At 40.7% G+C, this 24408-nt stretch overlaps 1 protein-coding gene across 2 annotated transcripts in view; it reads left to right on the forward strand.

Annotated features, from left to right (window-relative positions):
• PSMA1 (proteasome 20S subunit alpha 1) overlaps positions 1 to 24408 on the forward strand; it is a 139753-nt gene that overhangs the window by 108936 nt on the left and 6409 nt on the right. Inside the window, exons 1-7 of one of the 2 annotated variants that reach the window (XM_055282338.2) lie at positions 7504 to 15176; positions 16456 to 16500; positions 17530 to 17631; positions 17775 to 17878; positions 21043 to 21131; positions 21788 to 21858; positions 21974 to 22103. In XM_055282338.2, coding sequence (XP_055138313.1) covers positions 15174 to 15176; positions 16456 to 16500; positions 17530 to 17631; positions 17775 to 17878; positions 21043 to 21131; positions 21788 to 21858; positions 21974 to 22103 — 544 coding nt within the window. In that variant the 5' untranslated portion in view covers positions 7504 to 15173. Of the gene's footprint in view, positions 1 to 7503; positions 15177 to 16455; positions 16501 to 17529; positions 17632 to 17774; positions 17879 to 21042; positions 21132 to 21787; positions 21859 to 21973; positions 22104 to 24408 lie in introns of those variants that run through there. The other variant, XM_055282341.2, reaches the window with a different exon arrangement.

A 24408-nucleotide genomic window follows, 5' to 3' on the forward strand; every position in this document is an offset into this window, starting at 1 on the left:
TGCACCCATTAACTCGTCACTTAGCATTAGGTGTATCTCCTAATGCTGTCCCTCCCCCCTCCCCCCACCCCACAACAGTCCCCGGAGCGTGATGTTCCCCTTCCTGTGTCCATGAGTTCTCATTGTTCAATTCCCACCTATGAGTGAGAACATGCGGTGTTTGGTTTTTTGTCCCAGTAAACTATGTGTAGTTTTTAAGTAATTTTGCTAGGAATAAATATTGAAAGATTGCCTGAAAAAAAATTTTATATTATACCCCCTCAGTTACTTTTATGAATATTTATTTCGTTGTTTTTCCCATAGTTCACATTAAAAAGCAATTTTAGGCCAGGCGTGGTGGCTCACACCTGTAATCTCAGCACTTTGGGAGTCCGAGGCAGGCGGATCACTTGAGGCCAGGAGTTCGAGACCAGCCTGGCCAACATGGCAAAACCCCATCTCTACTAAAAATACAAAAATTAGCCAGGTGTGGCAGTGCACATCTGTAATTTCAGCTACTTGGGAGGCTGAGGCATGAGAATCACTTGAACCTGGGAGATGGAAGCTGCAGTGAGCCGAGATCACCCCACTGCACTCCAACCTGGGTGACAAAGTGATACTCTGTCTCAAAAAAAAAAAAAAAAGTAATTTTACCACATTAAAATTGCCTTTAGGTCTTTAAAATAATTTTCCTTCTCTATTTTTATTTTATATTTAATGTTACATTTATAATTAATCACATTAGACATAATGTTAGTATGGGCCAGGAAATTTTTCTTTAGTGAAACTGAAAAAAAAAACAACCCTGCAGGGAAGTTATAGCAACTTCCTACTCTGTATCATTCATGAACATACACTCAGTTTGGAAACCACCCTCTTTAAAAGATATGGTCTATTCTTCCTTAGCTATTGCAGTGTGTGTTTGATTTGTATGTGTTATTCTTAACAATTAAAGGAAAAGGTGAATGTAAATTCACTTGGACAAAACAGGAATAAAAGAATATTATCCTTAAGGGAAGTCTTACCTTAAGGAAGAGAAAATGCACATATTTTTCTGGGCGAGGGTGGTGGGGTCAGGGAGGAAGAATTTTTTTTTCTAAATAAGGCATTAATTGCCACCTAGCAGTAGAGGAAGGAACTGCGCACTTAGTTTGCCACTGAAATTACAGAAAACATTAGTTTTAAAGGACATATTACTTTTATTGTAAGCAATATCTTAGGAATTATTGGTCTATTGGCAGACTAAGGATTGAATTTTTTCTCTTGTCTTGAGGAAAGATAAAGAAATAAAACAAATGAAAATATTTGGCCTATTTGTAAGCATACTCCTTCCATCATAAAACGTCTCTGTTCTCTTCTTGCCCTTGCCACTCCAGCAACAAGCTAAAGGAAAAGAAATTCTGAAGCCATCATAACACGAAAAAATGTTGCCTTTGGCAGGGCGCGGTGGCTCACGCGTGTAATCCCAGCACCTTGGGAGGCTGAGGCGGGCGGATCACGAGGTAAGGAGATTGAGACCACCCTGGCTAACACGGTGAAACCCCGTCTCTACTAAAAACACAAAAACAAAATTAGCCGGGCGTGGTTGCGGGCGCTTGTAGTCCCAGCTACTCGGGAGGCTGAGGCAGGAGAATGGCATGAACCCAGGAGGCGGAGCTTGCAATAAGCCGAGATCGCGCCACTGCACTCCAGCCAGGGAGACAAAGCGAGATTCCGTCTCAAAAAAAAAAAAAAAAAATGCTGCCTTTGTCCTATTAGAGGAAGAAATATCTGGGGTTTTTTGCTTGTTTTTCTGTTTGTTTGTTTTTTGGAGTCGGAGTCTCGCTCTGTCGCCCAGGCTGGAGTGCAGTGGCACGATCTCTGCTCACTGCAACCTCCGCCTCCCGGGTTCAAGCGATTCTCCTGCTTCAGCCTCCCGAGTAGTTGGGATTACAGGCGCTCACCACCAAGCCCAGCTAATGTTTGTATTTTTAGTAAAGATGGGGTTTGGCCACGTTGGTCAGGCTGGTTTCGAATTCTTGACCGCAGGTGATCCACCTGCCTCAGCCTCCCAAAGTGCTGGGATTACAGGCGTGAGCCACCGCTCAGCCTAAGAAAGGTGTATTTTGAAAATAAGAAGACATTGGCCAGGATTAGTAATAACAGTTATTATTGTTAGTAATAATGCTTAGTATATAGTAAGGTGATCAGCAAATATTTTTTGAAGGAATGAGAAATGTCTGGCTCCAAAACCTGTTCTTTTCATTATTACCTTCTATGCATATATATTGGTGGCTAAAAGTGCTTGGCTGGACACTTCAGAGTGGCTCTTATATAAAAGCCCTACCTGTGGACCAACAAAAGAGATATTTGGTTTCTTGAGGTTTTAATGGCTTTCAACTCCTCGAAGCATGATTTGGGGATTTGGATCAGGATACACCCTGATTCTTAACCAGCATTTGCAAAATTGATCAATAGAGGTATCCCGCAGGAAGAATGGAACAGAAAAACAACACTAATTCTCCGATTTAAAGACCGTTATTAGTTATTTCAGGATTTTTTTTAGAATTAAAAAAATCCTAATAAAAGCTGAACTGAAATTTTCCCATGAATGGCTGGGCGGGGTGGCTCACGCCTGTAATCCCAGCACTTTGGGAGGCTGAGGTGGGCGGATCACCTGAGATTGGGAGTTCGAGACCAGCTTGACCAACATGGAGAAACCCCTGTCTCTACTAAAAATACAAAAATTAGCCGGGTGTGGTAGCGCATGCTTGTAATCCCAGCTACTCGGGAAGCTGAGTCAGGAGAACCTCTTGAACCCTGGAGGCGGAGGTTGCGGTGAGCCGAGATCGTGCCATTGCACTCTAGCCTGGGCAACAAGAGCAAAACTCCGTCTCAAAAAAAAAAAGAAAAGAAAGAAAGAAAAAGAAAGTTTCCCATGAACATGTAAGATTCATTGTTACTCAACTATCTAGATGACAGTCTGTAATAATTGCTTAATTTCTGGAAAAAAATATTTCTAAACGACTGAAGTGTGCCATGGCTTTTGTACAGGCCTCTCTTTTAGTCACACACTGAGGGAGGAAAATTATATTATACAGTTTAGATATAACTCTAAATTGTTATTCTTCCCAATTATGTCTATTCCAGCTTGCTCTATTCCAAGTGTTAGCTGTTGCCAGAAAAAAAAACCTTAGCTTCTGAATAAACAGTTAAAAATAAAAAGCTTCTAAAATACCAGGGTTTTTTTTGGTTTTTTTGTTTGTTTGTTTGTTTGTTTGTTTTTCCTGAGATGGAGTCTCGTTCTGTCGCCCAGGCTGGAGTGCAGTGGTGCAATCTCGGCTCACTGCAACCTCCGCCTCCCGGGTTCAAGCAATTCTCCTGCCTCAGCCTCCCGAGTAGCTGGGATTACAGGCGTCTGCCACCATGCCCGCTAATTCTGTATTTTTAGTAGAGACGGGGTTTTGCCATGTTGGCCAGGCTGGTCTTGAATTCCTGACCTCATGTGATCCGCCCACCTCGGCCTCTCAAAGTGCTGGGATTACAGGCGTTAGCCACCCCGCCTGGCCTCCTATACGCAGGTTTGTTTGTTTTTAAAATTTTTTTAAATATGCATATGTACACACGATGTATATACATGTTACACATATTGGAAAATATATTCTCAGGATATTCTCTCTTCTCCAGATGGATAGTATTGAAAGGGAAAAAACACAGTAATAAAAAAAAAAAATGGTCAGCACAGTGGCTCACTCCTGTAGACCCAGCTACTCCAGAGGCTGAGGCAGGAGAGTTGCTTGAGCCCAGGAGTGAACTTTGATCACACCACTGCACTCCAGCCTGGGCAACAGAGCAAGAGCCTGTCCTAAAAATAAACAAATAAAATTAAAATTTTATAAAGGTGGGAGTAGGTGCAGACAAGGCTAGTTTAAAGCAAGCTGTTTAAAGGCTATCAAATATTAGTCAAATAAATTATGAAACATTTATATGATATAATACCTTATAGTTATATAGACATTTAAAGCATGTGACATGAAGAAATGTTCGTGGTTTAATGTTTACATAGAAAAGCAGGTTTAAAAAGAATCATATATAATTTGATACAAATTTTTTGTGGCAGTTTATTTTGAGATATTAATTTTTATTTTATTTTATTTATGTCTGTATTTATTTATTTATTTTTGAGGCACTCTTGTTGCCCAGTCTGGAGTGCAGTGACACAATTTTGGCTCACTGCAACCTCCACCTCCTGGGTTCAAGTGATTCTCCTGCCTCAGCCTCCCAAGTAGCTGGGGTTACAGGCATGCACCACCATGCCCGGCTAATTTTGTGTTTTTAGTAGAGGTGGGGGGTTTCACTATTTTGGTCAGGCTGGTCTCGAACTCCTGACCTCAGGTGATCCACCCTCCTGAGCCTCCCAAAGTGCTGGGATTACAGGCATGAGCCACTGCGCCCAGCCTTGAGATATTAATTTTATGTGTTCTCCTATCCTACTACCCCTTTCTCCCATTCAAGCAAGTATCTAGACTTCAGATTTTTGTAAGGCAAAAAGCAAACACTGCTCAGAAATACCATAGGCTCTGTCTTGTGAAATGAGAAGAGAGAGGTGAAAGAGGGATTCCTCAAAAGTTAGAAGTCTGGGCCAGGCTCAGTGGCTCATGCCTGTAATCCCAGCACTTTGGGAGGCTGAGCTGGGTAGATGGCTTGAGCCCAGGAGTTCAAGACCAGCCTGGGCAACATAGTGAGACCCCGTTTCTATTAAAAAAAAAAGAAAGAAAGAAAAGAAAAAAGAAAAAAAACTTGGAAGTCTGAAGCCTATAGTTTGAGTGAATAGCTAAGATTCCCATCTTGTTCTGTAACAAAGCCCAGATAGCGGCAAAACCTCAAAGAGGAAAGCCACATGTGGTACCTTAGGAAGCTATACTTGGGTGCAGGGGCTGCCACATTCACTTACTTGATTCCAGATTCTTGAGTACAAAGAGTGGTAAAGAAATATGAGAGTCACCAGATCTGAAGTGAAGATGGCACAAAAGAGAATCCTAGCAGCAAATCAATGTGGACAGATGACCAAATAATTTGAGATAATTCCAGGTACTTCTATAATAATTCAAGCCCTAGAAACTTTGTACAACCCTGGATGGAGAGGAAATGCTCAATGATAGCTAAGGTAGAATTTCTCACCAGCATGGCAGGATGGGAGCTCAGGCTTAGATTCAAGTGGACCTAAAGAAATGCAGTATTTATTTCTATGAAATAAGAATCATATACACAATATGCATATGTACACATGATGTATATACATGTTACACATATTGGAAAATATATTCTCAGGATATTCTCCCTTCTCTAGATAGATAGTATTGAAGGGAAAAAAACACAGTAAGTTTCACTACCTAGTACAATATAATAATTTATCATATTGTCTTTTTTTAGTAGCTATTTTTAGATTTTTTTTAATTTTTTTTTTTTTTTTTTTGAGACAGAGTCTTGCTCTGTCATCCAGGCTGGAGTACAGTGGCAGATGTCGGCTCACTTGTAACCTCCACCTCCTTGGTTCAAGCAATTCTTATGCCTCAGCCTCCCAAGAAGCTGGGGTTTCACCATGTTGGCCAAGGTGGTCTCCAACTCCTGACCTCAAGTGGTCTGCCCGCCTTGGCCTCCCAGAGTGCTGGGATTATAGGCATGAGCCACCTAGCCTGGCCAATCATACTGTCTTTATTGGAAAAAAAAAATCTTAAATGTATATCCCCCTTTTTTTTTTTTTTTTGAGATGGAGTCTCGCTCTGTCACCCTGGCTGGAGTGCAGTGGCACAATCTCGGCTCACTGCAACCTCTGCCTCCCAGGTTCAAGCAATTCTTCTGCCTCAGCCTCCTGAGTAGCTGGGACTACAGGCATGCGCCACTACGCCCGGCTAAGTTTTGTATTTTTAGTAGAGGTGGGGGTTTCACCATTTTGGCCAGGCTGGTCTTGAACTCCTGATCTCAGGAGATCTGCCTGCCTCGGCCTCCCAAAGTGCTGGGATTACAGGCGTGAGCCACCGCACCTGGCCTCCCTTTTTTAATTAGAAAAAATGTGTATTATAAAACCAGCTGTAAGCTGTTTTTCCTGTATATTCGAACAGGTCGAAAATAGGGAAGGGCATAGATAATAAACTTAGGTTCTATTTTCCAGCTGTTTTAGACCTACTGATATTAACATTTCTAGAAGTATAATATAAACTTAACGTCAAAAAAAGATGAGGATTTTTTTTTCACAGAAAAAAGTATTGTATAACTCCTGTACTCTGAAAAAAATTAAAATGGTATTATATTAGTCAGGGTCTCAGCAAGAATCAGATGCACTCTCCAAAGGGGTAACTGAAGAGAGTATAATCAGAATGTGGGCAGGGGAACAGCAAGTGGTAATGCAGTACCACTGCCAACCTGTGGCCAACATGGAGGGGGAGAAGGTAATAAATAATCTGATATCTCTTTCCCATTGCTTTCTGATCTACTAGTGTCTTCCATTAGCTGAGCCCAACTAGGAGCTAGAGAGGAAGGGATCTTACTGATGCAATCTATAAAAGATTAAAGTACCTTGGAATACTATACAGCCATAAAAAATACAGGAGGCTGGGCGTAGTGGCTCATTCCTGTAATCCCAGCACTTTGGGAGGCCAAGGCAGGCGGATCACTTGAGCTCAGGAGTTCAAGACCAGCTTGGGCAACATGGCAAAGCCCCGTCTCTACAAAAAATACAAAAATTAGGTGGGTGTGGTGGCACAGGACTGTGATCCCAGCTACTCAGGCTGAGGTAGAGGGATCACTTGAACCCAGGAGGTCGAGGCTACGGTGAGCCAAAGTCGCGCCATTGCACTCTAGCCTGGGAGACAGAATGAGACCCTATCTCTAAAACCAAAACGAAAACACAAAATCATGTCCTTTGCAGTAACATGGATGGAGCTGGAGGCCATTATCCTAAGTGAACTAACGCAGGAACAGAAAACCAAATACCACATGTTCTCATTTATAAATGCGAGCTGAACATTGAGTACATATGGACACAAAGATGGGAACAATAGATCCCGGGGCCGACTTGAGTGGAGGGAGTGGAAGAAGGGCCTATTGGGTACTATGCTCACTATGTGCATGATGAAATCATTTGTACACCAAAGCTCAACAACACGCAATCTACCCATGTAATAAACATGCACATGTACCCTCTGAATCTAAAATAAAAGTTGAAAAAAGGAAAAAAAAGGGTGAAGTATATCTATAGGGTTATCAGAGAATATCTAGCACAATGACATTAAAGTATAAGCAATTCCACAATTTTCCTATAAATATTTCCAAATAAAACTATCTACTAGAAGAGTACTAGAAACATAGAGTTTTAGACTTCAACCATTGGTACTATGTAAATTATTTGAAATTATTGCTACTACTACTAGAGAACTTTTATTCATCCACTAATTTTCTTTTTTTTTTTTTTTTGAGACGGAGTCTTGTCCTGTCGCCCAGGCTAGAGTGCAGCGGAGTGATCTCGGCTCACTGCAACCTCCACCTCCCAGGTTTAAGCAATTCTCCTGCCTCAGCCTCCTAAGTAGCTGGGATTACAGGCATGCGCCACCATGCCTGGCTAATTTTTGTATTTTTAGTAGAGACAGGGTTTCACCATGTTGGTCAGGCTGGTCTCAAACTCCTGACCTCGTGATCTGTCCGTCTTGGCCTCCCAAAGTGCTGGGATTATAGGCATGAGCCACTGCACCCAGCCCACTCTTTTAACTAAACTTTATTGAGCATCTAGTTAGTGTGACACATTAAACATATGTACAAAGATAAATATGAAACATTCTCTATCCTCCAGCAGCTCCTGATTTAGTGTGAGGACAAAATGTGAACAAATAAGTGCAATTAAGCTTTATATGTGTAGTTGCATTTTAAAATGGGACTCTTTCTGTCTCAGTTTGGCTGAGGCTCCAAGAAAGTAAAATGCCAATATTCTCATATTTTATAATAAAGTGGAAAACCACAAAAAGTAGAAATTGCCCAAAAAAGGGTGGGGGGAGTGGAAAGGAAACTGTTTTTGCAACTCTTAGCTGTCCATCTACTTCTAATTCAGAGATTGGAGTTTAGAAGATTTTGAGAGTTTTTGGTGTGCTGTGAGTGGACATTGCTTTTTCCTCACCTCACACCTAGGGAAAGAGGCTTTAATGAAACTTTGATATATGATCCCTACACCTAGCAGGGGGGTAGGGCAGGGGTTGAGGTCACAGTGGACTAGTGTCTGACTCATATCTGAGGAATTCATTCATTCAATACTTAATGCAGCACTTATTAAGTACAGGCACTGTATTCGCCTATTCTAGGTACAGGCAAATGCAGTGGTGAGCAAAATAGATAAAAATGCCCCGCTTCATGGAGCTAGCATTCTAGTGGATGAGAGCAAGAAATTTTGGCTAATTGCAAAAATGAGTTTGGGATATGGTCCAAGTCTGCACTCTCAGAGGCAAAGCCACTCTGTAGGTATTTGGATTAGACCAGGGCTACTAGAAAGGGTCACAAAGAAGGATGAGACTTCCACAGAAAAAGGCTGGGGGTGTAGCTATACATGCTAGCAATTAACATTGAGCTGACAGCCAGATGAAATATATTTACCCAAGTGTAAGCACAAGATTACCAGTATTTTCTCATTGGGCTAAGGTGAGAATTAAGGTGTTACCAAAGAACACATAAAGTAACAAGTGTCAACTATAAACATCTGCCAAGCTCAAAGAGTACCAGCTCTTAATCACAGAACTGTAGTAGCCAAGTTAAGAACGTTCTTGCCTATTCCTCTGTTTGAACATGAAAGAAGGAAGGAAACCTGGAGTTGGTGGTGATGATGGGAGTTGGGGTGGGGGCAGGTGTGGTGGGGATTAGGAGAGAAATTTTAGACAGGTACATAGAAGGGAAATCAAACATTTTTTACTTGAACAACCAGAAAAGTCATGAGATTTGTATCTTATTTTATTCAATGAGCATGGGAGGATTAACTCCACCAGGTGTGTTTTAACATGTGGAGTGAAAATAAGTTACTTACAAATTGCACCCTATACATCTATTTGTTCAATGTACCAGTTATAGGTGCTAAACATAATAACACGGTAAGATTTACACATCCATGAAAAAAATTTTCAACTTGGCTTTTATTTAGAATTTACTTTTATTTGATTCTTTTAAAAGCCTAACATAACTTACCAATTACCTTTAATTTTTTTTTTTTTTTTGAGACAGGGTCTTTGTCACCCAGGCTGATCATAGTTCATTGCAAACTTGAGCTCCTGGGTGTCTCACGTGTCCAAGTGAAGAGACCACCAAACAGGCTTTGTGTGAGCAACATGGCTGTTTATTTCACCTGGGTGCAGGCAGGCTGACTCCGAAAAGAGAGTCAGCAAAGGGTGGTGGATTATCATTAATTAGTTCTTAAAGGTTTTGGGATAGGCAGTGGAGTTAAGAGCAATGTTTTGGGGGCAGGGGGTGGATCTCACAAAGTACATTCTCAAGGGTGGGGAGAATTACAAAGAACCTTCTTAAGGGTGGGGGATATTACAAAGTACATTGATCAGTTAGGTTGGGGCAGAAATAAATCAATGGTGGAATGTCATCAGTTAAGGCTATTTTCACTTCTTTTGTGGATCTTCAGTTACTTCAGGCCATCTGGATGTATACGTGCAGGTCACTGGGGATATGATGGCTTAGCTTGGGCTTAGAGGCCTGACATTCCTGTCTTCTTGTATTAATAAGAAAAATAAAACAAAATAGTGGTAAAGTGTTGGGGCAGCGAAAATTTTGGGGGGTGGTATGGAGAGATAATGGGCGATGTTTCTCAGGGCTGCTTCAAGCAGGATTGGGGCAGCATGGGAACCTACAGTGGGAGAGATTCAACTGAAGAAAGATTTTGGGGTAAGGGGTTATATTGTGGGGTTGTTAGAAGAAGCATTTGTCGTATAGTATTGGTGATGGCCTGGATGTGGTTTTATATGAATTGAGAAACTAAACGAAAGACACAAGGTCCGAATAAAAGAAGGAGAAAAATAGGTATTAAAGGACTAAGAATTAGGAGTACTCAGGATGTCCAATTAGAGAGTGTCCAAGCGGGTTCAACGTTATTGTTTGCTTGGTTGGCGAGTTTTTGGGCTCTATCCTTGAGTTTTTTTATGTTGTCATATACCAGGCCAGATTGATTTAGGTAAAAATAGCACTCTTCATTTAAAAATATACAGAGTCCCCCCCACCTTTTCTTTTTAGTAGTAAGTCGGGGCCTCGGCGATTTTTGAGGAAAGAGAAATGCAAAGCCAGCAATTGTTTGTTAAAGAAGGATTAGAAACAGCTAGGAGAGTGTGACTGAGATTGATAGTGTGGTGGAGATAGCTGGGAGAGGTAGAGGGTGGCATAAGAATGGGAACGAGAATAAGAGTAAGTATAAAAGTAAAGAATAGGACTTCATCAGGGTGAAAGTATTGGAGTGTACTTTGTCACTGAAGATCTTCTATCCACTTAAAGAGAGACTTAAGGGTGGCAGTTTGAGGTAAAACCAGGTGCCACTGAATACCAAGAGCCTGAGAAACTGAGGTGGGAAGGCCAAACTGAGGAATTATGTCTGACAGAAGGGAAGAAATGACCGTGGTGGCCTTCTCAGACCCTGTGGGAAAGGCCTCTACCCATCCAGTGAAAGTGTCTACGCAGACCAAGAGGTATTTTAGTTTCCCGACTCGAGGCATGTGAGTAAAGTCAATTTGCCCGTCCTGGGCGGGGGCAAATCCCCGAGCTTGATGTGTAGGGAAAGGAGGGGGCCTGAACAATCCCTGAGGAGTAGTAGAATAGCAGGTGGAACACTGAGAAGTGATTTCCTTAAGGATAGATTTCCGTGATGAAAAGGAAATGAGAGGTTCCAAGAGGCAGGCTAGCGGCTTGCAACCTACATGGAAGAGGTTATGAAATGACAATAGAATAGAATGGGCCTGTGAGGCTGGAAGGATGTATTTTCCTTGGTCCAAGAACCATTTGCCTTGTGTGGGAAGAGATTGATAGGTGGAAGTTTCAGTGGGGGAGTAGGTAGGAGTGACCGATGAGAAGGAGAAAAACTGGCCGTGAGGGACAGCAGTTGGAATTCTAGCTGCTTCTTTAGCTACCTTATCAGCATAAACGTTGCCCTGAGCAATGGGATCTGATGCCTTTTGGTGGCCCTTACAGTGTATGACTCCAGCTTCCTTTGGAAGTAAAGCGGCCTTGAGAAGAGTTTTTATTAAAGAGGCATTAATGATGGAGGACCCTTGTGTAGTGAGGAAACCTCTTTCAGCCCATATAACAGCACAGTGGTGCAAGATATGGAAGGCATATTAAGAGTCAGGCATCTTAAGACCCTTGAGACAGGGTCTTGCTGTGTTGCTCGGGCTGGTAACTCCTGGCCCTAAGCAATTCTCCTGCATTAGCAGGAGAAAAAAAAGTGTCGGGATTACAGGTGTGAGCCACTGCCTGGCTTCCAATGACCTTTAAAGAAGTAGTGTTATGTTCGCTGACCTAGTCTTCCTACAAAATATCTTTATTGATCAGTTTTTCAGCTTCTGATTAATGCTCAAGATGTATCTTGAGGCCGGGCATGGTAGCTCATGCCTGTAATCCCAGCACTTTGGGAGGCCAAGGCAGGAGGATAGCTTGAGTCCAGGAGTTTGAGACCAACCTGGGCAACAAAGTAAGACCTTGTCTCTACAAAAAAAATAAACAAAATTATCTGGGAATGGGGGTACTTGCCTGTAGTCCCAGCTACTTGGGAGGCTGAGGTGGGAGGATCACTTGGCCCAGGAGGTCAAGGCCGAAGTGATTGTGCCATTGCACTCCAGCCTGGGCAACAGAGAAAGACCCTGTCTGAAAAAAAAAAAATGTATCTTGAGAGCTAAGGAGCTGAGTATGGTGGCTCACTCCTGTAATTTCAGCACTTTGGGAGGCCAAGGAGGGAGGATCACTTTAAGGCCAGACATTCATGACCAGCCTGGGCAACATAGTAGGACCCTGTCTCTACAGAAAATTTTAAAATTAGCCAGGTATGGTGGTGTGCACCTGTAGCCCTAGCTACTTGGGAGGCTGAGGCAATAGGATGGCTTGAGCCCAGGAGTTCAAGGTTACAGTGAGCTATGATCATGCCACTGTACTCTAGCCTGGGCTACACAGCTAGACTCTGTCTCTAAAAAAAAAAAGTTGTTGTTGTTTTTAAATATGTATCTTGAGCTAAATCCCCAAAACACACAAAGAGGAGCTGAAAATCATATAAACCTTTAATAAGCCCTTGGGACTTTCAGTTTTAACAAAAAGGTCAACCAAATGCCCCTTCTTTTGGTCTACAAGTAGAGCTTTGATAACAGCCATTCTGAAGAGTACAGACAATTGCTGTGAATAAAGGATGTATCACAAAGCCCCAGATATTTGCTTAGGAAATAATTATCAGAAGGACAGGTTTTGGAGTAATAGATCTATCATTCAACAAATGTTTAGTGAGTGCCTACTATATGCCAGGCTTTGTTTCAGGTACTAGGAATATCTCAGTAAATTTTTAAAAACTAAAAAAATTATGTTTGGATATTTGTATGATTCTCTGTTGCATATTTACAATGTGTGCTTCAACCTTTATTTAAACTAGATTAAGTGGGTTTCTTTTATTTGTATCCAAAAGGCTCTTTCTATGAAAGTGACACAGTAATAAGAAGTTACCATCCCTAATTGCAGGAAGCTCCCACAAGTCAGTAAGAAAATGATTAATACAATAATATGCGGAAAGGAATGAAGTGGCAATCCACTAAAGTAACATAAACAGCCAAGAAATGCAACAAAAGATTTTTTTACTAGTAATAAAAAACTATAAATAAAATTAAAAATTAAAGAAACAGGTTTTCTTTTTTGGCCTATCAACTTGATAAAAGTAAGAAGTACTTACAATATCCAGTGTTGGTAAGAATACAGAGAAAATTAACTCTCAGGCAGCGTAGAATATTAAATGGATATAATTTTTTTGCAACTCAGCCATATTTATCATAACTGTAAATGTAATTCCCTTTGACCCCACAATTCTACTTCTATGAATTCTTCATCAGGTAAGGTAATTATGTACACAATAGGTGTGTATGTACAAGAATATTCATTATAGTATTTTTATGATACCAATAACTTGGAAACAATCGAATTGCACACCAATAGTTAAGCAAATTATTATATTTCCATACAATAAAATACTATGCAACTATTGAAAATAATATAGACCATTACTTATGGACATATGATAGCTATAACTTTTTAAGTGTATTAATAAAAACAGTTCGGTATCATCTTATTTTTAAAAATTGTATATTTATTACACATCGGTGTGAGGCATGTGACTAGAGAGATATATATGGAAAGAATTGTCAAAATGTTTATGTAGTACATGACAATTTTTAAATGAGCATTTATTTAATCAGCACTATTTATAAACACTTAATATGTGCTACGCATTGTGCTAGGTCGTGGAGAAATGAAAGAGAACAATCTATTAATTTAATCTGTTAATTTAGTCCACCAAATCAACAGTGTTTTTTAGAAATATGACAATAAGCAGTGTTGATGAATTAGAGAAGGCAACCTCATATACTACTGTTGAGAGTATATGTTGGTAAAACATTTCTGGAGAACAATTTAGTAGTTTGTTTTATTTTTTTTTTTTCTGGGATGGAGTCTCACTCTGTCGCCCAGGCTGGAGTGCAGTGGAGTGCACGATCTCGGCTCACTGCAACCTCCGCCTCCCGGGTTCAAGAGATTCTTCTGCCTCAGCCTCCTGAGTAGCTGGGACTACAGGCGCACGCCACCAAGCCCAGCTAATTTTTATATTTTTAGTAGAGACGGGGTTTTACCATGTCGGCCAGGATGGTCCGATCTCCTGACCTCGTGATCCACCCGCCTCTGCCTTCCAAAGTGTTGGGATTACAGGCGTGAGCCACCGCGCCTGGCTTTTTTTTTTTTTTTTTTGAAACAGAATCTCTATTGCCCAGGCAAGCTGGAGTGCAATGGCGCGACCACGGCTCACTGCAACCTCCATCTCCCGGGCTCAAGAGATCCTCCCACTTCAGCTTCCCGAGTGGCTGGGACCACAGGCGCATGCCAACATGCCCAGCCTTTTTTATTTTATTATTATTATTATTATTGTAGCGACGAGGTCCCACTGTATTAAAATAATATAGTGATCTCGAACTCCTGGGCTCAAGCAATCCTCCGTCCTAGGCCTCCGATAGTGCTGGGATTACAGGCGTGAGCCACCACACCCAGTCTCTTTTTTACAAAGAATATAAATAGCCGGTGGATGTTAGATTGGCAGCTGTTTGCAGAGATGTCAGACTATTTCAATATGGAAAGATGCTCTCAAAAGACAAAATAGATAAATCGAATAAAAGTGTCCATTTTTTCTCAGTGGCCTAATCTGTCAGGTACCATGCTTGGTTTTGAGGCCATAGAAAGACATTAGCACCCTCTTGGAGTTCAAAGTCTGGTGGAGGAAACCAATCATAATAATAATGAGGGTTAACGACAATAGAACCTTGAAAGATAACATCTCCAGGGAATAAGGAAGAGCATTCCAAAGTATTTTGCCAAATGGCAAAAACCGCAGTTACTTTTGCACCAACCTTAACACAAAGAAAAGCATGTACACAAACAAGATACTCGAAGAAGAATACGGCTGACACACAGAAAAGGATCGTTATCTTGTGGCTTTCCTGCAGCCTCGTTCCTTTCAGTCACATAACACCCCAAATCTGTGGACGGTTAATGAGAGCTAGTATCATCCAGAGTCACGGCTGTTGCCTCGGACGACTTTAGATGCAGCCCGCCAGCGGGAGAAACTGGAGGGAATCCGCCATACACAGGAACCAAGAAGGGCTACGTGACAGGGGCTGCCGCGCAGCTCTCAGCCGCCGGCACTCCCAGCCCAGGGTTTCCCGCCAATCTCAGTTCCTAGATCTTCCGAGGCTCCGCCCGCCGCCGAGCGGTCGGAGAGTTTTAAGGAAGGGGAAGTGTTGCAAGCCTATCGATATCTCTGGAATAGACTGCGCTACCCTACGCCGCCGCCGTCAAACTCCCGCAGACTTCTCTGTAGATCGCTGAGCGATACTTTCGGCAGCACCTCTTTGATTCTCAGTTTTGCTGGAGGCCGCAACCAGGCCCGCGCCGCCACCATGGTACGTTGAATCCCGATCTCTGGAAGGTTTAGGGCAGAGCTCTGGTGACTGGGGGATGACGAGCCACCTCTCCTGTCATCCTTAGCGCCGCCCGGGGCCACGAGGTATGGGAGCCTCGGCTGACGGCCGGGCTCCGGCAGTGATTCAGCATCTCCGGCCTGGCCGAGCTAGGGGCTGTCGGTAGCCAGTGCGGCCTTTCCACCGCTTTCGCTTCCCGGGGAGCCTCCGACACTTCCTCCTCGGTCAGCTAGATGAGTTCGCCCCTCAGGTTCCTTCAGTGGAGTAGATTCTGAGCGGTCCAGGATAGCCCCTAGTGCTGTGTATGGGAGAGGAGAAGACAGAGACTTGACTTGGAGGCCTACCTGTACCACCAGTGCGGACTTGACCCCCAGGTTTGTGTTCCTGGACCGCGTCCGTTTTCCTGGTGGGTCCGTCTGATTTATCTCTCGCCTAGACTTCGATTAGAAGAGGCCCTTTTCAATCATTTTGTCCAGTCACCTAGTTACAGATGAGTAAGCCGAGGCTGAGAGGGGAAGTGATGGAATCAGGGTTACAACATAGGGTTCTGGGTTTCCAGTGCTGTCTGCCATTCTAGCACTCAATCTCACTCCCATGATTATTCTCCCCAGTACTGCTAGACTTGTTATAATAGTCATAACAGCCGTAATGGTTCTATCGCTGCAGCTATTTGTGTCCACCTCTAACTTTGTGAGTACATTTTTGTTCATTCAATATGAATATACAGACAGAGCACTTGTACAGGCATAACTACAGTGAACATTCAAAAATAAGTCATACATGTCCCTAATCATAAAAACAGAAAGGGACGTTTAGATAAAGAGCTGTGGGAGTATATGTTAGGGGGGTTTGGGAAGAAAAGGAGAAGACTTCAAGAAATCGACATTTAAGCTAACTTAAAGAAAAGGAAGGCTTTTAACCATTTATTAGGGCCCAATAAAAGGGAGCAGCATAAGCAAAAATAGGCAAGACAGTTGATTGTGCACTTTAGTAATTGAGCCTAAAGGGGTTGCTATGGAGGGTGTTAGAATAAGAGTTTGGAAAAATAGGACCCATTTAGATCTTCTTCTCCCTCTCCCACCAGTTTATGGTAAATGTAGAATTGGCTTACATCCGAGTACAGTAGTAATCTTCCAGTAAGACTGCATGAACAGAGTGCCTTAACATTGAATGGAAACACAAGCATATTTCTTAATGAATGTTAAGAGTTGGGATTTGAAATGTTCTTCTATTAACAGGTCTTTTTTTCTTTTACTTTTAGTTTCGAAATCAGTATGACAATGATGTCACTGTTTGGAGCCCTCAGGTAAAATAATGTTTTTAAACCATTTCTGTGAAGTGGCTTTTTGTGGCTGCAATATATTTGGAAACTTGAGAGAGCGTAGGCTTGGGGAAAATGGAATATAATTATTTTAGACGTTCTTGGAAGTTGCATTTATAATTAAAATAGGTTTCCTGATGGACCTAGAGGACATTATGTTAAGTGAAATAAGCCAGAAACAGAAAGAAAAATATTTCATGCTCTCACTTATATATGGAATCTTTTGTTTAAAAGGGCAAATATAGAGAGAGAGTAAAACAGTGGTTACCAGGGTAGGGGGTGGCAGTGGGGAGGGAAAAAGAGGAGATACAAAGTAGCAAATATGTAGGTTGAGCAAGTGGAAAGATCTAATGTACAACATGAAGACTACAGTTAATAATGCAGGTAGTGTTTTGTATTCAGGATTTTTGCTAAATGAGTAGTTTATAGCCCTTGCCACAGCAGAGGAAAATGGGTAACTATGTGAGACAACGGATGTGTTCATTCTGCGATAGTGACCCTACTATATATGTGTATCTTATAACATCATGTTGCATACATTAAATATATACAAGAAAATTTATTTTAAAAGAAGCTTTGAGCTGGGCGCAGTGGCTCATGCCTGTAATCCCAGCACTTTGGGAGGCCAAGGAAGGTAGATTGCTTGAGTCTTGGAGTTCAAGACCACCCTGAACAACATGAAACCCAGACTCTACAAGAAACACAAAAATTAGCTGGGCGTGGTGGTGCTTGCCTATAGTCCCAGCTACTGGGGACGGTGAGGTGAGAGGATTGCCTGAGCCCGGGAGGCAGAGGTTGTACTGAGCTGAAGATCGTGCCATTGCACTCCAGACTGGGTGACAGAGTGAGAACCTGTCTCAAAAAAAAAAAAAAAAAACAAAAAAAAAACTCTCTTGATTTAAAAAAAAATCAGTTGAGATTTAACTATGCTCACCTGATATTTGAAAACTCTAATTTTTAATTTATAAAAGGTCTTCTAAGATGTGTGTTTTTTGTTTTTTGTTTTTTCTTTAGGGCAGGATTCATCAAATTGAATATGCAATGGAAGCTGTTAAACAAGGTTCAGCCACAGTTGGTCTGAAATCAAAAACTCATGCAGTGTTGGTTGCATTGAAAGTAAGTAAAGTAATAAAATATGTCTTCCTCTGTAGAAAACTATTAATGTAAATTTCACCATAGACAATAAGGTTGTAAACTTATTTTTACATTTGTCTTTTTTTTTTTTTTTTTTTTTTACATCTTATAATGTCTCTATTTAGAGGGCACAATCAGAGCTTGCAGCTCATCAGAAAAAAATTCTCCATGTTGACAACCATATTGGTATCTCAATTGCGGGGCTTACTGCTGATGCTAGACTGTTATGGTAAGTATAATCATGAAAAATAAACATCCTTTTTGATGCATAATTGATTAGTTTTCTCAAAAAGATCCAGATAAGGTATTTTAGGAAGCTGTCTGCCAGAATGTTTGTAAATTAAGATTGTGAATACCTTGGTGGGTTTGAGTTTGTTATTAAATTTTCCATTTTTTGATCCTTGTAGGAGTAACTGATAAGATTAAATATTAGCACTTTTTAGAAATCACTGAGTAATGTGATATTTGTTAATGTGATGTATATTGTTTGAGACCCTGTTATGTCTAAGAAGAACTTCATACTTTTGTCTGGTTTCTAAGGACAAGCTGAACCATACTTGTTTTCTTTGTGCTTGTTTTCTTCAATATATCAGTATTTATTAGACATTTATTTTTTGCAATGCTCAATACTGGATACTGCGGGATATACATAAGTGACTCAGACATGGATCTTGTCTTAAGGGAACTTGAAGGCAAGTTTATCTATAAACTCAAATGTAGTTTATCTATAATATAACAGAAAAATTTCTGTGAGAGTCTAGAAGAGACAGATTATTTATGGTTAAAAGGCAATACATAAATGAAGAGATAGGGCTTTGAAATTGCACATATTGAGTTCTCACCCTCACTACTTAGTATCTGAGATTGGGCTAAATACCTAAACACTGAATTTTTTCCAGTGTTTTCTTTATCAAGGCTATTTTTAAATATTCTTTATTTAATTATTAATTTTTTTGAGATGGAGTCTCACTGTCACCCAGGCTGGAGTGCAGTGGCATGATCTCAGCTCACTGCAACCTCTACCTCCCAGGTTCAAGCGATTCTCCTGCCTCAGCCTCCCAAGTAGCTGGGATTACAGGCACCTGCCATCATGCCTGGCTAATTTTTGTATTTTTAGCAGAGATGGGGTTTTGCCATGTTGGCCAGGCTAGTCTTGAACTCCTGACCTCAGGTAATCCTCCCACCTCAGCCTCCCAAAGTGCTGTGATTATAGGTGTGAACCACCGCACCCAGCCTGTTTTTAAATATTTTAAATTGCCTACCATAAACCACTAACACAGAGCCTTTCAGGTATTATGTGAGTATGTGTGTTGTGGATGGCAGGTAGTTAGCTAAAACTAATCTCTTAAATTTGCGATTTGATTAGGAAAGAAAGAATATAAATTATAAGAGTGGGCCTGGCACAGTGGCTGCTACCTATAATCCCAGCTCTTTGAGAAGCTTAAGGTCAAGAATTTGAGACCAGGGCAACATAGTGAATCCCCATCTCTACAAAAAATTTTAAAACTCAGCTGGGTGTGGTGGCACACACCTGTTGTCCTAGCTACTCAAAAGGCTGAGGTGGGAGGATTGTTTGAGCCCAGGATTTCAAGGTTGCAGTGAGCTATGATAGTGCCACTGTACTCTAGCCAAGGCGACAGAGTGAGACCCTATTCTTTTTTTTTTTTTTTTTTTGGGACGGAGTCTTGCGCTGTCGCCCAGGCTAGAGTGCAGTGGTATGATCTCGGCTCACTGCAACCTCCGCCTCTAGAGTTCAAGCAATTCTTCTGCCTCAGCCTCCCAAGTAGCTGGGACTACAAGCGTGTGCCACTACACCTGGCTAATTTTTGCATTTTTAGTAGAGACGAGGTTTCACCATATTGGCCAGGCTGGTCTAGAGCTCCTGACCTCATGATCCACCTGCCTCAGCCTCCCAAAGTGCTGGGATTACAGGCGTGAGCCACAGCGCCCAGCCGAGTGAGACCCTATTCTTAAAACAACAGAAGCAGCAAAAACAGTGTAAGTAGTAATGCTATTGTTTAAGAATTTCAGGCTGAGCGTGGTATCTCATGCCTGTAATCCCAGCACTCTGGGAGGCTGAGGCGGGTGGATCACCTGAGGTCTGGAGTTCAAGACCAGCCTGGCCAACATGGCGAAACCCTGTCTCTACTAAAAATAAAAAAATTAGCTGAGCGTGGTGGCAGGCTCCTGTAATCCCAGCTACTCGGGAGGCTGAGGCAAGAGAATTGCTTGAACCCAGGAGGCAGAGGTTGCAGTGAGCTGAGATCATGCCATTGCACTCCAGCCTGGGCAACAAGAGCGAAACACAGTATTAAGAAAAAAAAAAAAAGAATTTCAAGTTACTCAGCCAGTCCCTTGCTCTAAGTCAGCAATATAATGACAGCCTTAAGGGTTTCCACCTACTCTTCAAAATGGAAAATGTATTATATTATCAAACATTTTATTTAACCCAATCTATAAAATATTGCTATGCCAACACATAATCAATATAAAAACTTTATTAATGAGTTATTGCACGTTTTTAGGTACTAAGTCTTTGAAATTTGGTATGTTATTTTGTACTTGGTGTACATCTCAATTCAGTCTAGCTACTTTTCAAGAGCTCCATAGCCACATGTGATTATTGCCTGCCATATTGGGCAGTATACTTTTAGGCAGCATTGGGAAATGGACTTAAATATAAGTACTGAACAAGTAGCTTGGTTCCTGTAGTCAACCATGTGATAATCAGATGTGACATACATATATACTGGACAAAGCAACATTGAAAGAAAGGAGCATATCCATTTCTTGTTGATCTTATTTATAGACATAAATTTTCTTCTCCCCAGTGTTAACCTTGCTTGAATTTCATCAGATTTAACAGTGAGACTCAGCAGCTAGTGTCCAGTATCTCCTCTAGAGTGCTTCTTATGAATAGAAGTAACAGTGGCAGGAACACGTAAAGATGCCCTCTGCTGTGGTTTCCGTTTTCTTATAGTTGCTCTTTTGGGGAAATGTTAGTCTGCTTTCAAGAAAAAAGGACAGAGTAGATAATCTTTTTCCTGGTTCAAGATCTAGAAATAAGACAAGCTTGCTGACAATGGGAAGGCTAAGAGAAGAGAGGTTGCTCTTTTTCTTTTGTTCAGCCTTCTCTTCTCTGTTCTATAAGTGCTCTGATACAAAGATTTTCTAGAGCTAAAAAATGTTTCAGTCTTTTTTAAAAACTTATGTGGCTCCAGAGTTTAGCACAAAAACGCACCCTTGCAGGCATGTCTTTCTTACCTTCTGTTTTTCTTATATGGATGTGATCCATATAAATGCTTGGAAGAATTCGAAGTGAAATCAAACAATTTAGATTGGAATAGTTGTCTATAATTTGAAATTACTAAACTTTTTTTGTTTCTTTTTTAGTAATTTTATGCGTCAGGAGTGTTTGGATTCCAGATTTGTATTCGATAGACCACTACCTGTGTCTCGTCTTGTATCTCTAATTGGAAGCAGTATCCTTTTTATATTGGCATTTATGGATATGAACTTTGAAGGGTTTTGATACTTGTGTTAATTATTAGGAATATAATAATAACATGACATAGGTAAGATTGTGAAAACTTTAAAACAACAAATTGGATTGCTCTTTCATTAGCCTTTATAAGCAATTTATATTTGCTAGACATAAATAAGCCCAACTTCAGGAAAATTATCTAAGCATATTTTAGAGGGGATTTAAAGTTTCTTATGGTGCTAGATGTCCCAAGAAATCCTAGACCCCTTGTATCCAAAACAAATCAGGTTTTACATGGGAAGAAATTATTTTGCTGGCACTCTTTCTTAGGTTCTGTAGAAAGTCAAACATTTTATATTAGTCCAAAGAAATAGTGTCCTATTGCATTATTTCTCTGGTGGATTATGCAACAATTAAGGAATAAGCCAGAGACCTTTGTTAATAATGCATAATTTGAAAATACAGTACTTCATTCCTTGTTAAAGCAAGCTCTTTCTGTAGTCCCAGCTACTCGGAGAGGCTGAGGCAGGAGAATGGCGTGAACCCGGGAGCTTGCAGTGAGCCGAGATTGCGCCACTGCACTCCAGCCTGGGCGACAGAGCGAGACTCCGTCTCAAAAAAAAAAAAAAAAACAGTCTCTTTAACCAGTCTAAGAGACCCAGATACCAACACAACGATATGGCCGGAGACCATATGGTGTTGGGCTGCTTATTGCTGGTTATGATGTAAGTTCATTGAATATTGTTATATGTTAATTTTTTTTAAATTAACTAGAAATTTTTATAATTTTTAGTTCAACCAAAGTGAATAATTATGTGGTGTATTTATTTCTATTTGTAGGATATGGGCCCTCACATTTTCCAAACCTGTCCATCTGCTAACTATTTTGACTGCAGAGCCATGTCCATTGGAGCCCGTTCCCAATCAGCTCGTACTTACTTGGAGAGACATATGTCTGAATTTATGGAGTGTAAGTGACAGCCTTGCTTTTTTTGTTGTTTTTTTTTTTTTTTTTTTTGCCTCTTCCAGTCTATATAGTAAATTAACATAGTATCCTAAATGCATAAAACTATAAGTGTTATAGAAAGAATTAAAAAAAAAAAATTAAGCCCATGAAGAGTTTATTGTTTCTGTCACATATACTAATTTTAACTTCTGGTTACCACAGTAGTTTCAAGCACAAGTAGAACTTTTTCAAAATATAAATGTGTTCCCAACCTTGAAAATCCTTGATTCATTTGGTCAGAAGTGTGCCCTGTGGAGTGGAGAGTGGAGAACCACTGTACTACCTGCCAGTTGTAAGCTCTGTTCACTTTTAGTTTTCTGTGAGTCTTTTGTTATTTTAAGCCACACAGACATTTCTGCATTAGTAGTCCGTAAACAAGAAATAAAAAGGCAGTGTAGTTGAGGGAGAAGAAGGTAAAAGAGGTAAGATGTTATGACAGGACAGGTTTTCAAGTGCTTTGCTTTGCATTGGAAGGAGGGTATCGAGTTTTACATTTCTCTTTGTCATCTTATCTGTTTTCTGGTGATGAAGCATTCTTTGGAGGAAATATGTGGGGTTTAGTGAATGCAGAGAAAAATAGTTTAATTGACATTACTCAAAGCAAACTGTTGTAGGATGACAATAGCTTTAGCTTTGGGAAAAGAGGATTCCTTGGACAAATGAGCTTGGTAAATGCTGGCTTAAAGTTTAACATTTTAAATTATGGTAAATGGGTTGGGGTCCCCAAAGTTACCCCTAAATTTGGAGATATGCTAGGACTTAAAGCACACAGCACATAGTCGTACTCCCAGGTAAGACTTTAACAATAAAATAACAATACATAGGTGGATCATTAAGGAAAAATACAGTCCAGAGGAATCTATGTGCAGGCTTCCTTATGCTCTTTCCTTCCCATAAGGAGTCACAGAGTACACTTGCAGCAGTAGGTATGTGATGTTTCTGCCCAGGGAAGCTCATTAGAAACTCAGTGTCCAAAGTTTGGTTCAGAACTGCTCGTATCAGCACCCTCTGCCTAGCATATTTCAGTCTGGATAGGAAATTCCTAAAGATTGCAATAAATCTATAGATAATTTTGGGGAGTACTGCTACTTTGATGATACAAAGCATCTGATCCATGAACATGGAATATCTTCATTTATTTAGGTATTTAATTCTTTTTTTTTTTTTTCCTGAGACGGGGTTTCACTCTTTTTGCCCAGGCTGGAGTGCAATGGCGCGATCTCGGCTCATTGCAACCTCTGCCTCCCAGGTTCAAGCAATTCTCCTGCCTCAGCTTCCTGAGTAGCTGGGATTGCAGGCATGCACCACCACGCCTGGCTAATTTTGTATTTTTAGTAGAGATGGGGTTTCTCCATGTTGGTCAGGCTGGTCTCAAACTCCCGACCTCAGGTGATCCGTCCACCTGGGCCTCCCAAAGTACTGGGATTACAGGCGTGAGCCACCGCGCCTGGCCAGGTATTTAATTCTTTCACTGATGTTTTGTAGTTTTCAGTGTACAAATCATATTTGTCTTATAAGTATTTTATTGTTTTTGGTGCTGTTGTGAACAGAATTGTTTTCTTAATTTCATTGCATATTATTCATTGCAACTACATCGAAATACAGTTGATTTTTGTATATCAATATTATATCCTGCAATCTTGCTGAACTTGTTTATTAGTTCTAGTCATTTTTTTATAGATTCCTGAGATCATGTCGTCTGGGAATAGAGATAGTTTTACTTTCTCCTTTCTAATTGCCCTGGCTGGAACCTCTGGTACAATGATGAATAGAAGTTGCATGAACAAACCTTCTTTTTTTTGTTCCTCAACTTAAGGGAAAAGGTTTTAGTCATTCACTGCTAAGAATGATGTTACCTGTCAGCTTTTTGTAGATGCCCTCTATCAGACTGAAGAGGTTCCTTTCGATTACTAGTTTGTTTTGTGTTTTTATTATGCAAAGATTTTAGGTTTTATCACATGCTTTTTATGCATCTCTTGAGGTGGTTATGCAGGTTTTCTCCCTTTCTTCGACTTTCAGTTGTTAAACTAACTTATTCTTGGGATAAATCTCGCTTGTATATGGTATATAATTTTTTTAATATGTTGCCAGGTTCCGTTTGTAGTTTTTGTTGAGGGTTTTGTTTTGTTTTGTTTTGTTTTTGCATCTATATTTGGTCTGCAGTTTTATTTTCTTGTGATGTCTTTATTCTTGGTATCAGTAATACTGGCCACATAGAATAAGTTGGAGATTCCATTTTACAATGAGCAAATATAAGGACTAGGATTCT

Source organism: Symphalangus syndactylus, chromosome 6, assembly GCF_028878055.3.
Source record: "Symphalangus syndactylus isolate Jambi chromosome 6, NHGRI_mSymSyn1-v2.1_pri, whole genome shotgun sequence".
NCBI classification, from domain to species: Eukaryota; Metazoa; Chordata; class Mammalia; order Primates; family Hylobatidae; genus Symphalangus; species Symphalangus syndactylus.